Source organism: Schistocerca piceifrons, chromosome X (genome assembly GCF_021461385.2).
Source record: "Schistocerca piceifrons isolate TAMUIC-IGC-003096 chromosome X, iqSchPice1.1, whole genome shotgun sequence".
NCBI classification, from domain to species: Eukaryota; Metazoa; Arthropoda; class Insecta; order Orthoptera; family Acrididae; genus Schistocerca; species Schistocerca piceifrons.
The window spans coordinates 149,414,150-149,426,444 of NC_060149.1; the positions used below are offsets into that span (position 1 = coordinate 149,414,150).

Consider the following 12,295-nt stretch of genomic DNA (forward strand, 5'->3'; position numbering starts at 1 on the left):
CATGAACAGCCGCCACAGCCTCCAAAGTCATATGTGGTTGATGTAGGCAGAGTTCAGAAGATATGTGCAAACACCACATGCATGTTGTCATGTTGTTGTAGTGGCCTTCAGTCCCAAGACTGGTTTGATGCAGCTTTCCATGCTACTGTATGAGTGTGCACACCTTTCCAACTCCGAATAACTACTGCATCTTACATCCTACTGAATCTACTTACTGTACTTATCTCTTGGTCTCCCTCAAAGATTTTTACCCCCCACATCTCCCTCCAATACTAAATTTGTGGTCACGTGATATCTCAGAATGAGTCCTATCAACCAACTCCTTCTTCTAGTCAGACTGTGCCACAAATTTCTTTTCTCCCCTATTCTATTCAGTACCTCCACATTAGCTACATGATCTACACACCTAGCCTTTTTCTCTTCTTGTCTGAATTGTTTATCATCCATGTTTTACTTCTATACATGGCTACACTCCATATAAATACTTTCTGAAAAGACTTCCTAACACTTAAATCTATATTCGCACTACCACTCTACATTTTATATCCTCTCTACTTTGGGCATTATCGGTTATTTTGCTGCCCAAATAACAAAACTCATCATCTGGTTTTAGTGTCTCATTTCCTAATTAAATTCCCTCAGCATCACCTGATTTAATTTGAATACATTTGATTGTCTTTGTCTTGTTTCTGTTGATATTCAGCTTGCATCCTCCTTTCAAGACACTTTCCCTTCTGTTCACCTGCTTTTTCAAGTCCTTTGCTGTCTTTGACAGAATTACATCATCAGCAAACCTCAAAAGTTTTATTTCTCCCCCAGAACTTCATTTCCTACTCCAATTTGTTGTTTTGTTTGCTATATTGCTTGCCCAATGTACAAACTGAATTACATCAACAATAGGCTACAACTCCCTTCTCAACCACTGGTTCCCTTTCATGCCCCTTGACTTACAGCTGCCATCTTGTTTCTGTACAACTTGTACACACCCTTTTACTCCCTATATTTTACCCCTGCTACCTTCAGAATTTCAAAGAGAGTATTCCAGTCAACAATGTCAGAAGCTTTCTCTCTGTCTACAAATGCTATAAATGTAGGTTTTCCTTTCCTTAACCTATCTTCTAAGACAAGACATAGGTTCAGTATTGCCTCGCGTGTTCATACATTTCTCTGGAATCCAAACTGATCTTCCCCAAGGTTGGCTCTACCATCTTTTCCATTCTTCTGTAAAAATTTGTGTTAGTATTTTGCAACTTTGACTTATTAAACTGATAGTTTGGTAATATTCACACCTGTCAGCACCTGCTTTCTTTGGAATTCTTCTTGAAGTCTGAGGGTATTTTGACTGTCTGATAAATCTTGCACATGATAAGGAATAGTTTTGTCATAGCTGGCTTGTCTACTCCAGGGCCCATGCTTCAGCTTAGATCTTACAGTAAGCTGTCAAATTCTTCACAGAGTATCCTATGTTCCATCTCATCTTCATCTAGTACCTCATCCATTTCTATAATATTGCCTGCAAGTTCTTTCCCTCGTGTAGCCCTTTTTATATACGTTACACCTTTCTGCTTCCCTTCTTTGCTTAGTACTGGTATTCCATCAGAGTTCTTGATATTCATATAACTGCCCGCTTTTCTTTTTTCAAATGCCTTTTTAATTTTCCTATAGGTGACATCTATATTTCCCCTAGTTATACATGCTTCTATAGACTTACATTTGACCTCTAGTCATTACTGTTTGGCAGCTTTGTACTGCCTGTCAATTTCATTTCTTAGATGTTTGTATTCCCTTCGCCTATTTCATTTGCTACATTTTTATATTTTCTCCTCTCATCAGTTAAATTCAATATCACCCTTGTTATCCGAGGCCCTGTCTTTCTACCTATTTGATCCTCTGCTCCCTTCACTATTTCATCTGTCAAAGGTACCCATTTGTCTTCTACTGTATTCTGTTGTCCCATTTCAGTCAATTGTTGCCTAATACTCCCTATGAAACTCTCAACAACCTCTGGTTCTTTCAACCTATACAAGTCCCATCTCCTTAATTTCCTACCCTTTTTCAGTTTCTTCAGTTTTAATCTACAGTTCATAACCAATAAATTGTAGCCAGAGTCCACATCTACCCTGGAAATGTCTACCAGTTTAAAATCTGGTTCCAAAATCTCTGCCTTGCTGTTATATAATCAATCTGAAACCTTCTGGTGTCTCTAGGTTTCTTGCACGCATAAAACCTTCTTCCATGATTCTTAAACCAAGTCTTAGCAACAATTAAATTATGGTCAGTGGACAACTCCATCAGGTGGCTTGCTCTTTCATTCCTTCCTCCCAGTCCATGTTCATCTACAATTTTTCCTTCCCTACCTTTCCCTACTATCGGGTTACAGTCCTCATCTCAATAAAATTTTTGTCTCCCTGAAAAATATGGATGATTTCTTTTATCTCATCATACATTTCTTCAATCTGTTCATCATCTGCACAGCTGATTGGCTTATAAACTTGTACTACTGTGGTGATTGTTGGCTTTGTGTCTATCTTGACTGTGATAATGTATTCACTATGCTGTTCATAATAGCTTAGGTGCATTCCTATTTTCTTATTCATTATTCATTACGCTTATCTGATTTTGTATTTATAATCCTGTATGCACTTGACCATTAGTCTTGTTCTTCCTACCACTGAACTTCACTAATTCCCACTAAAGCTAACTTCAGCCTGTCTATTTTTCTTTTTCAATTTTCTAACGTACCTGGGCGATTAAGGACTCTGCACACTCTGACCTGTAGAACACCAGTTTTGTTTCACCTGATGACAACACTCTCCTGACTAGTCCCTATCTCAAGATCCAAATGGGGGACTGTTTTACCTCCAGAATATTTTACCCAAGAGGACATCATCATTATTTAACCACACAGTACTGCTACATGCCCTCGGAAAAAAATAGGGCTGTAGTTTCCACTTGCTTTCAGCCACTCACAGTACCAGCACAGCAAGGCCATTTTGGTTGACTTTACAAGGTCAGATCAGTCCATCATCTTGCAACTAATAAAAAGGCTGTTGCCCCTCTTCAGGAACCACATGTTTGTCCATCATCTCAACAGATACCCCTCCATTGTGGTTGCACCGGTGGTACAGCTATCTGTATCACTGAGTAGGGAGCAGCACGAGTTGCAGTCGGAATTGCAACGAAGTTTTGGTTTTGCATGTAAGAGTATTACTTGTAAATACACAAGTATATGTAATAATACGAGTTAGGTATGGGAAACTATTGATGTGTATATGTCTGGTAATAGTGACTCCTAGTGATTCCTAAAAACGCATTGTTACTATATAGGCCCTCTTTCGAATGCACTAGAAAGGAATGGAATTGACAATAAAAGTTACACACACACATAAATTGCAAGATGACATCATCATTGGAAATTTGCCCTGATATAATATGTTGTAAGGTAAATATTGGCTTGTCGCTTTCACAGTAGGTATTTGTTCACACCCCATAAAAGTCTGGAAGCGCAAATTCTGGTAGCGAATGTTCTCAAAACAACAGAGCCACATATATAAGGGAAGCAGAGTCGCTGCCAGGTAGTTTGTTTGAAAGCTACAATTGCAGCGATAACTTGGAAGTAATAAAAAGTGAATAACCGTGATTATTGGCTATTACCAAGGACTTCAGTCAATGTTGTGCGTAGTGATATTAGAAATATGTGGAGCGAATTCATCATTTAAGGAAGAGAATCACAACTGTAACTTTTTTATATCATAACATGGCATTGCCTTGTATATATGTATAATCAGCTAAAATAAAACTTTCTTATACGTTGCATGTGACTTGATTATTTTTTATTACAGTAAAAGTAAAGGTAGCTCAAGATATCTTTAATGCCCTCTCCTTGAGGTTTTTCTGTATCCACCACTGATCCAGCTACAGTCCAGGAGTATTAAACAAAGCCCGCGAAGATTGGAGAACAGAAATGATTGTGTAGAATACACATCAGCAACAAAAATGAATGCCTCGACGATGGTGTGAACTGGTAGTTGTTAAGGATGCTGGGCTCTTTCATCCACTTCAGCACCTTCTTGAACTGTCAGAAGAATAGCACATCAATTGGTGGAATGTAAGGGATGGTCTTGACTGTACAAACCATGTTTTGAAGTCAGATAGCATCAATATGAGTCCTGTCACGATACATCCCAAGCAAATCAACCAGAGACTCCTTCACTGCATATGGGATGTAGACATCTTGAAAGAATTGCATCAGGATTTGTTTTGTGATCACCTAGACTTCAAGGCAACTTGAATCAGATTTTGCAGTTTCAGTATGTGTTTCACTACTTGCACACCAAAATGACCGCTAGGTTCCTGGTAAATTACCTGCATCTTTGGAAACACATATCCACTTGCTGATGTAACGGGTTGGATTGTGTAAGAATATGTTGCTGCATTCTCATTCAGGACTGAACTTTTTACTGACTTCCTTGAAATGCAGAGTTCGTGATGAGTGAAGTTCATTTCATACACCACCTAGATCAGTATCATAAATCTGTATACATTCCATTGTGTTCATTAAGGACATTACACCTTTGCAAAACTTGTCACACCTTTCAATCACGTCACCATCTGTATCCCAGACTTTAGCGGTTACACATTTTGCTATCACCCATGAGGTAAGATGATGTCTCCATTCAAACCTTTCAACCCATTCATGGGCAGAACAAGTGAATCAAGTCAGTTCTATTTCTCAGGCCTTTTCCAAACTCCCAAGCATGACTATCTCTATTGTGAACATTAGAGGCTAGAACAATTCTTGCAACCTTAATTTTTCAGCTACATAATCGTCAAACACGTGAAGTTTTGAGCGTTTGCCTTCCTCCCCTTTCTCTAACACATGATGTAAATATCATAGATGATGTATGTCTTGCAGCATACAATATTGTTTCTGTACTGTATTCAAGCCTTTTGGTTTTCCCCAGATTCCTGGAATGCAATTGTCTCCTTTGCCTTTTCAAAAGATGTATCACCCTACTTCTTTCTGTTTGGTACACTTGGCGTATGAACAGACGACTGGCTACTATCACTTCGTGATAAGTCTTCGTCACTATCAGGTTCTGAATCATTTATACGTTATTCAAATCAGACAACTCTTCTTCTGTGTATTCATATTCTTCAATATAGTTTATTGTATTTTCATAATGTGTATTATTACCACTGGTTGCCACTGTTTCATCTATCACACTGATTATGAATGCAGCTACATTTCTCTCTTTTACTGATTTATGTAGCTCTTCTTTTGTGTTTTTAATGGCTAACAGTCATGCTTATTATATTTGCAAGATTCATTATCAAATGATTACATTGACAGTGAGAACTACATGACACACAATGAGATTGGTAACACCATAAATGGATGGATTAACTGCCAAAGTTGCAACACATGCAGGGATCACTATTATACTGGTTTCCTCGCTCTTGTGTGTCTGTCAGGTTCCACTAGATGTCACATCAGACACTTCGTCAAGTGACCTTCGGCATGGCGCAGCATGTATTGACCACAGCATACACTGCAAATAACTACAGGAACATTGTTTATGATAACTGCAGTAACTGAATTCACAATATCATGTAAGGTATGGTTCACTGTGAGTGGAATGGCATATTTGTAGCTTACAGTGTAAATGACAGTGGCATTTGTTTTATACATTTTTGTTATTAGCACCCCAAACATATTCACACAAATCACATCTCAACCGCAATTGCGAACGCAACTTGTGCTAACTCCCTTGTGAGGTATGTAAGCCATCCCACCAATAGCTAGGTCCATGGTTCATGGAGGGTGACGCTCTTTCATAGTCAATGTGATTCTCAAAATAGCCTCAATAGCTGTGAAGGGTAGGGGGGAAACAAGTTTTCTGGAGGGCGATGCAAAAAACAGGGAAAGCACACAACAGATGTCATAACTCAGCCAAGTGGCAGAAAAAAGAGCTACAGTTCCACTGGAGGATCATGCTATCAGTACTGTGTGGGGGCACAAAGAGACAAAGGAGACAGGTCATGCCTGAGTGCCACTGGTTGTGAAGATACACCATCAATAAACATCTGTTACAAATCGTCAGGTTGTGTGGGAGGGGGGAGGGATCTAGGACCATATGGGCCTCCAGGAACGCTGCCTCGGATACAGAGGCGGAACCAGCAGGGTCTGGCAGCACAGAGACCATCAGAATTTCCGTCTTTAGGAGGACTACTACTTGTCCATAGATGATTTAGACTTCTGCGAGGGTTTGTCTGTCCCAGGTTCTGGGACCGATGAGGAACACGAAGTCCTACAACCTGTAACCTGTGGCTCAGCAGACAGGGAGTTGACACTCCTAAAGGTGTGTGGGGTGAGCAGTACAAGAAGGACCCCCAATCACCAGGGGAGCGGATGTAGTCGGGCGGCCCCAAGAGCCAGACGTAGAAGACACAGAGATCAATATCACAGTCATTAAAGAGAATAATGTCATTGTAACAGCAGCATGTGTCACTTTCATATATCTAGAATGAAGACTATTGTGTTTCTTCTTGGCCTTTTGATAAGTGAAATGGTCAAGGGATTTTTTTAAGAGTTTGAAAATGGTGCAGTCTGGTGAAGTGGGGGGATTGTGCTCCCCACAAATGATACAGATGGAGGGAGGGGCACAAGGAGCATTTGTGTGCAACTGACAATCACAATTCCTACAGACGGGCTTGGCATTGCAACACTAAGACTTTTGTAAACCCTTGTCACCAGTTTTGTAATGGCCACATCACCACTGCTGTGGAGGCCGAGTTGGTGAGTTTGTGAAATGGCTTCTAGTGCAGTACACTGCAAAGACAACTTCTTCTGTTCATTGTCATCCGGTTGTTGGCGGATTGTACTCGACCAGCAACTGGCCGAAGCGAAGTTGATATCTTCATCCTCAGCATCGCTCGTGGTGCTGGTGGAACTCACACAAGTGGCGAGTCTATGGTACTGGCACCAGCTCGCATCTTTGTGCCTGTGGTGCTTTTGCCCTGGCTGTGTCTTGTTCAGATGACACAGCAAAGACATGTCTTCAAATCACATGGATTTGTAGCACCACATGGGGAGGAGGAATAGATGGCTTGACATCACAGTGATACACCATACCTTGACCTTCTCAGGCAATGAGCCACCTTCAAAGGCCAAGATGAATGCTCCAGTATCCACTTTGTTTTCTTTCAGTCTCCACTGGACATGATGGACAAAATGCACACTTCGTTGCTCCAAATTAGCATGCAAATTGTCATCAGTCTGTAAATGAAAATCTCTGTGAAAAATTGTACCCTGTACCATATTCAGACTTTTAAGTGGGGTTATAGTGACATGAATATCACCCACCTTGTTGCAGGCAAGTAGTGCCAGTGACTGAGCAGGGTAGGCCATTTTAAGCTGAAAAGAGCTGCTTTTCATTTTTTAAACTGCTGCCACTTCCTCGAATTTGTCCTTGAGGTGTTCAACAAACAACAATGGCTTTGTAGTCAAAAGGGAATCCCCGCCTGTCATAGAACAACCCAATTAATGGAGGGAGTATTTCTGACGTTGTCTCTGAGTCCTATGTTCCTCCCACGGCGTAGCCAGGGAGGGGAACATTATGAGGTCCTGCCTCTCCACGTTGTAATATATCTTAGCTTCAGGAGAGATTGCTGGAGCCATGCAGCCACCAGCGGAAGAAAGTCTGAATTGAAAAGATTAAATGAAAACCAAAATTGAAAATTCAAGAGCAACCTAGAGAAATACAGAGAAAGATAAGTGAGTAACAAGCTAAGGGAAGAGCATACTAGTGCCCATCATAATCAGGTGTAAATCTTAAACTAACTTCACCATGTCCTAGAAATTAAAATTTTGTATGTGGACAAAGAAAAAAATGGGAAACATATGTGCAGTTGATTAAGTCTCACAAGGAGTGAGAAAAGTGGTCAAATAACTAATGTAATACTGAATGGACACAGATGAAAGGTCCAGGAATTAGGAATAGAACCAAAGCAGATGACACCTAACACTGACACCTAACACTTCCATATCACTTTCTTTAACAGCAAAGCCCAACCAAGTCAGGGTGTAATGCACCCAGTGCATCTTTGTTCCTAATTCTTTTGCATTATTTCTCTGAAAAACAGTGCAACATCTTATTTGCCTTGGTAATTAATTGTTCCATCTATTTCATTGTGGACCACAATACACCAGTGCTGCTCTCATAGTCTGGCACATAATTCTCTACGCCACAATATATCAGGATTCAATATACAGGCTTGCTACAATGCAGACTAACCACGGGGCAAGGAACTATTCTCTCTCATCTATTCCTTGAACGGAAATCCTTGGCTTGTACAGCTTCACACACCATTTCAATTCCACTTGTTTCTGTCAGGAAGTTATAATTATATCTGTTATATAGTAGACACATTTAAAGAACATATCTATGTCTAATAGCATTGCAGTACGTATCTCTTATTTATTGGACACATTCCCTATATTGAACGTCTGTATTCAGCAGTATGTATTATACAAAAAATCAGAATTTCGTTATTTAAATAGCGAGATTATTCCTTAAGTCTTACCTTTTCAGCACAGTGTGACAACATTCTGGGTACCACTGAGTACCCATTACTTTTCACTTTGCTCCCCATTTCTTCTGAAAAAAAAATTGTAATGAAATACTCAACATATTGAGAACACTGAAGCAAAGAATATGCATTGTAAATGGAAAAACAAAATAATGCCTTACATAACATTTTAAATTATTCTAAGTGTCCAAAGATTTAGCAATAATAAAAAGCAAGCTGTCTTTCTAAGTCCCCTCTCTCAACAAATTAAAGATTTGCTACAAATTGGCCCAGATGGAGTAATTCGAAATTTTGTAGCAGAAAGATGAGATAATTGAGTAGTATTCAAAGAAATGAAAGTGCAAAGAATCTAGGAAGTGAAATTACATCTAGAGGACCATTTCTATTATTACAGAAACAAAAATTGAAACAATAAAAGTAAACAGAAAATAAACCTTCACGTAATCCTGAATTATATGACCATGAAATGCAAAATAAAATTACTATGTGAAGAGAGTGGAATTGCTGTTATAAAAAATATTAATTATCACACATATCATTAATGGTGGTACACATATTCCTCATTCACTGTCACAGAAGTTTCATATGTATACAACACACTACAAAAAATATGAAAATACTTGTCTCAGTTACATCATAAAAAATGTTACACATACAGCAAGTTATAACCACAATATTACTGCCAAAAGGTGTTAATAGTTTGCTACTACAGACGTGAAACCCATACGTAAAATAAAAGAGCAGCCCTAACATTGGTTTTTCCACCATACTGTCATACAATTAGAATATGTTAAGATAACTACTTAAGTGGAAACACATATGGCAGGGGCAGCGTCTTTAAATCAAATAGGATGCATATCAACAAAGTTAGTAGCTCAACAGTATTACCAAAGATACAAAAAACTACACAAAAATTGCAAATGTGGTCAAAGACATTAGAAAAACGTAGTTAGTTGAGGAAGGGTGAAGCAGAGCTTCTGGTCAGTGACATTATTAGGAGGAAGGATGTGCTGGAGTGACATACTTAATATGAAGCTGTTCATGAAATGTGAATTATACTATTAATCAATAATAGCTCATTTATTTGCAAGATCACTGTCCCATTTATCAGAACAGATGCGCAGAGTAATTTTGAAGGCCAACAAAGAACTTTATACTTTTCATACCAAGATCACCGCACATCAACTTAATAGATAATGTGACAGTGGATGTTACTGTTTCATTACCATCTAGAACTACCAATATTGAGAATACTTGGGCAAATCAACAAAATCCACAGAGGAAAAGAAATTCTTAGCCTATGTCATTGTGGCATCTAGCATAATCCATTATATTGTCAAGCAACCCTACAAAACATAGGTGGATTGGTTAGCAATGATTAACAAAAGAAGGTGCAGTCCAGTCACAGCATATATAATTTCCTGAAAAAAGCCATGTAGTCTGTCTTCTGAAGTAAAATTGTCCTCAATCTGAAAGTTAGTTTAAGCATCACAGAGCTTTACATGGTATATTCTGTTAGGGGTGATATGCCATTGCTTTCCTCTGAGCTTTGAACTGACTCACCCAGCCACTTATAAGGGGACCTACAGTTTAACGTGGACTCCAGATCATGGTGAAACTTGGAATTTTTCACACTGTCAAATCGTTGCCAGAGTTGAAAGATTCTATTAGTCATATAAAAATCATACAACCAACTGGGATTGAAACATGGTCCTTTGGATTTGTGGCCTGGTACTTGAATACTGAGACATGCACATTTAGATGTTGCTTTATGGCTGTCCATTGATTATGGAAGCAACATATTACATCTCCTCTGCACTGTTTTCACAATTCCAGAAAATATGGAATCTTCTGTTAATGGTTGACAACCTTACTGTCCTGCAACTGTGGACATTCAGAATCAGCAAATACACATTTTTGGCCCAATATATAAATGTCCTTTCATACACCATACCTCTCGATTTCAGAACGGCAATAGCAGCTCTTATTAACAATTGAGGTTTTCTCTTAAAGATGCATGGGTTTTACCTGACATCAGTGCCATAGTTCCTCCACATAAATTGCTAACACACCTTTCATTGGAGTATGGGAGAATTTGTTTTTTTGTGTCCATTAGCTTTCCACCCATATGCAGTGATCGAAGTTTGGAGAGAAGAATTGGTCCAGAGGGCTGGATGTTTCCATCAGGCAAACTTCAATGACCACATTGTCTGTTAACTGATCTTCAGCTGAGACCTCAATTGCGACCATATCTTGCCTGCAGATATGACTTTTACTTGTGGCGTTCTTCTGTTCGCAGTTTTCACTGACTGTGTAGGTCGTTGTTGTCATCATAAGGTTGCGGGCATTTGAAACTAGGGCTGTCCTCATTAAAATACATACAGGTGAATATGATTAGAAAGAATAATCATTTTAAATTACTCCCAAAAAATCTGTAAAACAGTCACAGAGACAGAGTCTCTCTCTCTCTCTCTCTCTCTCTCTCTCTCTCTCTCTCTCTCTCTCTCTCTCTCTCTGATCAAAAGTATCTGGACATCTATTAGTGGACATTAATATGCCGTACGTCCACCCTTTACCTTTATGGCAGCTTGAACTCTGCTGGGAACACTGTCAATGAGGTGTATGAATATCTGTGGAGGAACAACAGCCCATTCTTGCTCAAGAGTCGAAACAAAAGAAGATAGTGATGTTGGATGCTGTGGCCTGGAATGAAGTCTTTGTTCTAGCTCATTCCAAAGGTGTTCCGTTAGGTTTAGGTCATGACCCTTGGCAGGTAAGTCCATTTCAGTACTGTTATTGTCAACGAAGTATTGCCTCACACATGCTGCTTTATGACGAGGTGCATTGTTATGCTGATACATTGCAATCTATCCCTCCCTTTCTTGTTGTTGCTACTATCCTTGATGGAGAAGTCTTTTCAGAAGATTCGAGAAGAGTAAGATTTACAATAAACTTTTTACTTATCTTTTCTCATACAGTTGGCTCCAGTTCTTCATGTCTAGCGATCTGATTCGTGGAGCTGAAATTCTCACATTTTAGGTCGCCATGGTTCAATTGATCTAGATAATTTTGAAGATTGTATTTGCTGAATTTTTGTTTTCATGATAATTTATTGTCTCACATTTTACTATATCACACTGTATTTCAATTTTCATGTTAACAAAGCCGAAATTACATAGTTCATCCAAAACACAAAAATATGTCTAATTACATGAAAGGCATGCTTACTGCTGCTTCAGTCTGCAGTAATAACAATATTCCAAAGGGCTTACATTTTTTCTTTACAAATGAATTTCTATTAGTTTAGATTATTATTTTACAAATGACTCCAGATTCATTTGTAAAATGTACATTTAACTGTATATTCAGAGCTAGCACATGTTGATTGTAACAATGAAAATAAAGTAACGCCTTTTCATATATTTTAGCTTGAAATGCAACATACTGTGTATAAAATTATATGAAACTTTTCAGAAAAGCGGCTATAATATTGACCTTTCCAAAATTCGAAAAAATTTCGTATAAACTACTACGTCTGCAGCTCGTGATCTTGAAGTAGCGTTCTCAATTCCCGAGCGCGGGGTCCCGAGTTCAATTCCTGGCAGGGTCAGAGATTTTCACCTGCCCAGAGACGACTGGGTGTTGTTGTGTTATCATATCATCATCATCATCATCATCCATCCATCCATCCATCCATCCATCC

At 38.9% G+C, this 12,295-nt stretch overlaps 1 protein-coding gene across 2 annotated transcripts in view; it reads right to left on the reverse strand.

The window, feature by feature from the left end:
* Positions 1-12,295, reverse strand: part of LOC124721950 (coiled-coil domain-containing protein 77-like) — a 208,565-nt gene that overhangs the window by 143,702 nt on the left and 52,568 nt on the right. Inside the window, exon 2 of one of the 2 annotated variants that reach the window (XM_047247113.1) lies at positions 8,587-8,660. In XM_047247113.1, coding sequence (XP_047103069.1) covers positions 8,587-8,655 — 69 coding nt within the window. In that variant the 5' untranslated portion in view covers positions 8,656-8,660. The remainder of the gene's footprint in view (positions 1-8,586; positions 8,661-12,295) is intronic. The other variant, XM_047247114.1, reaches the window with a different exon arrangement.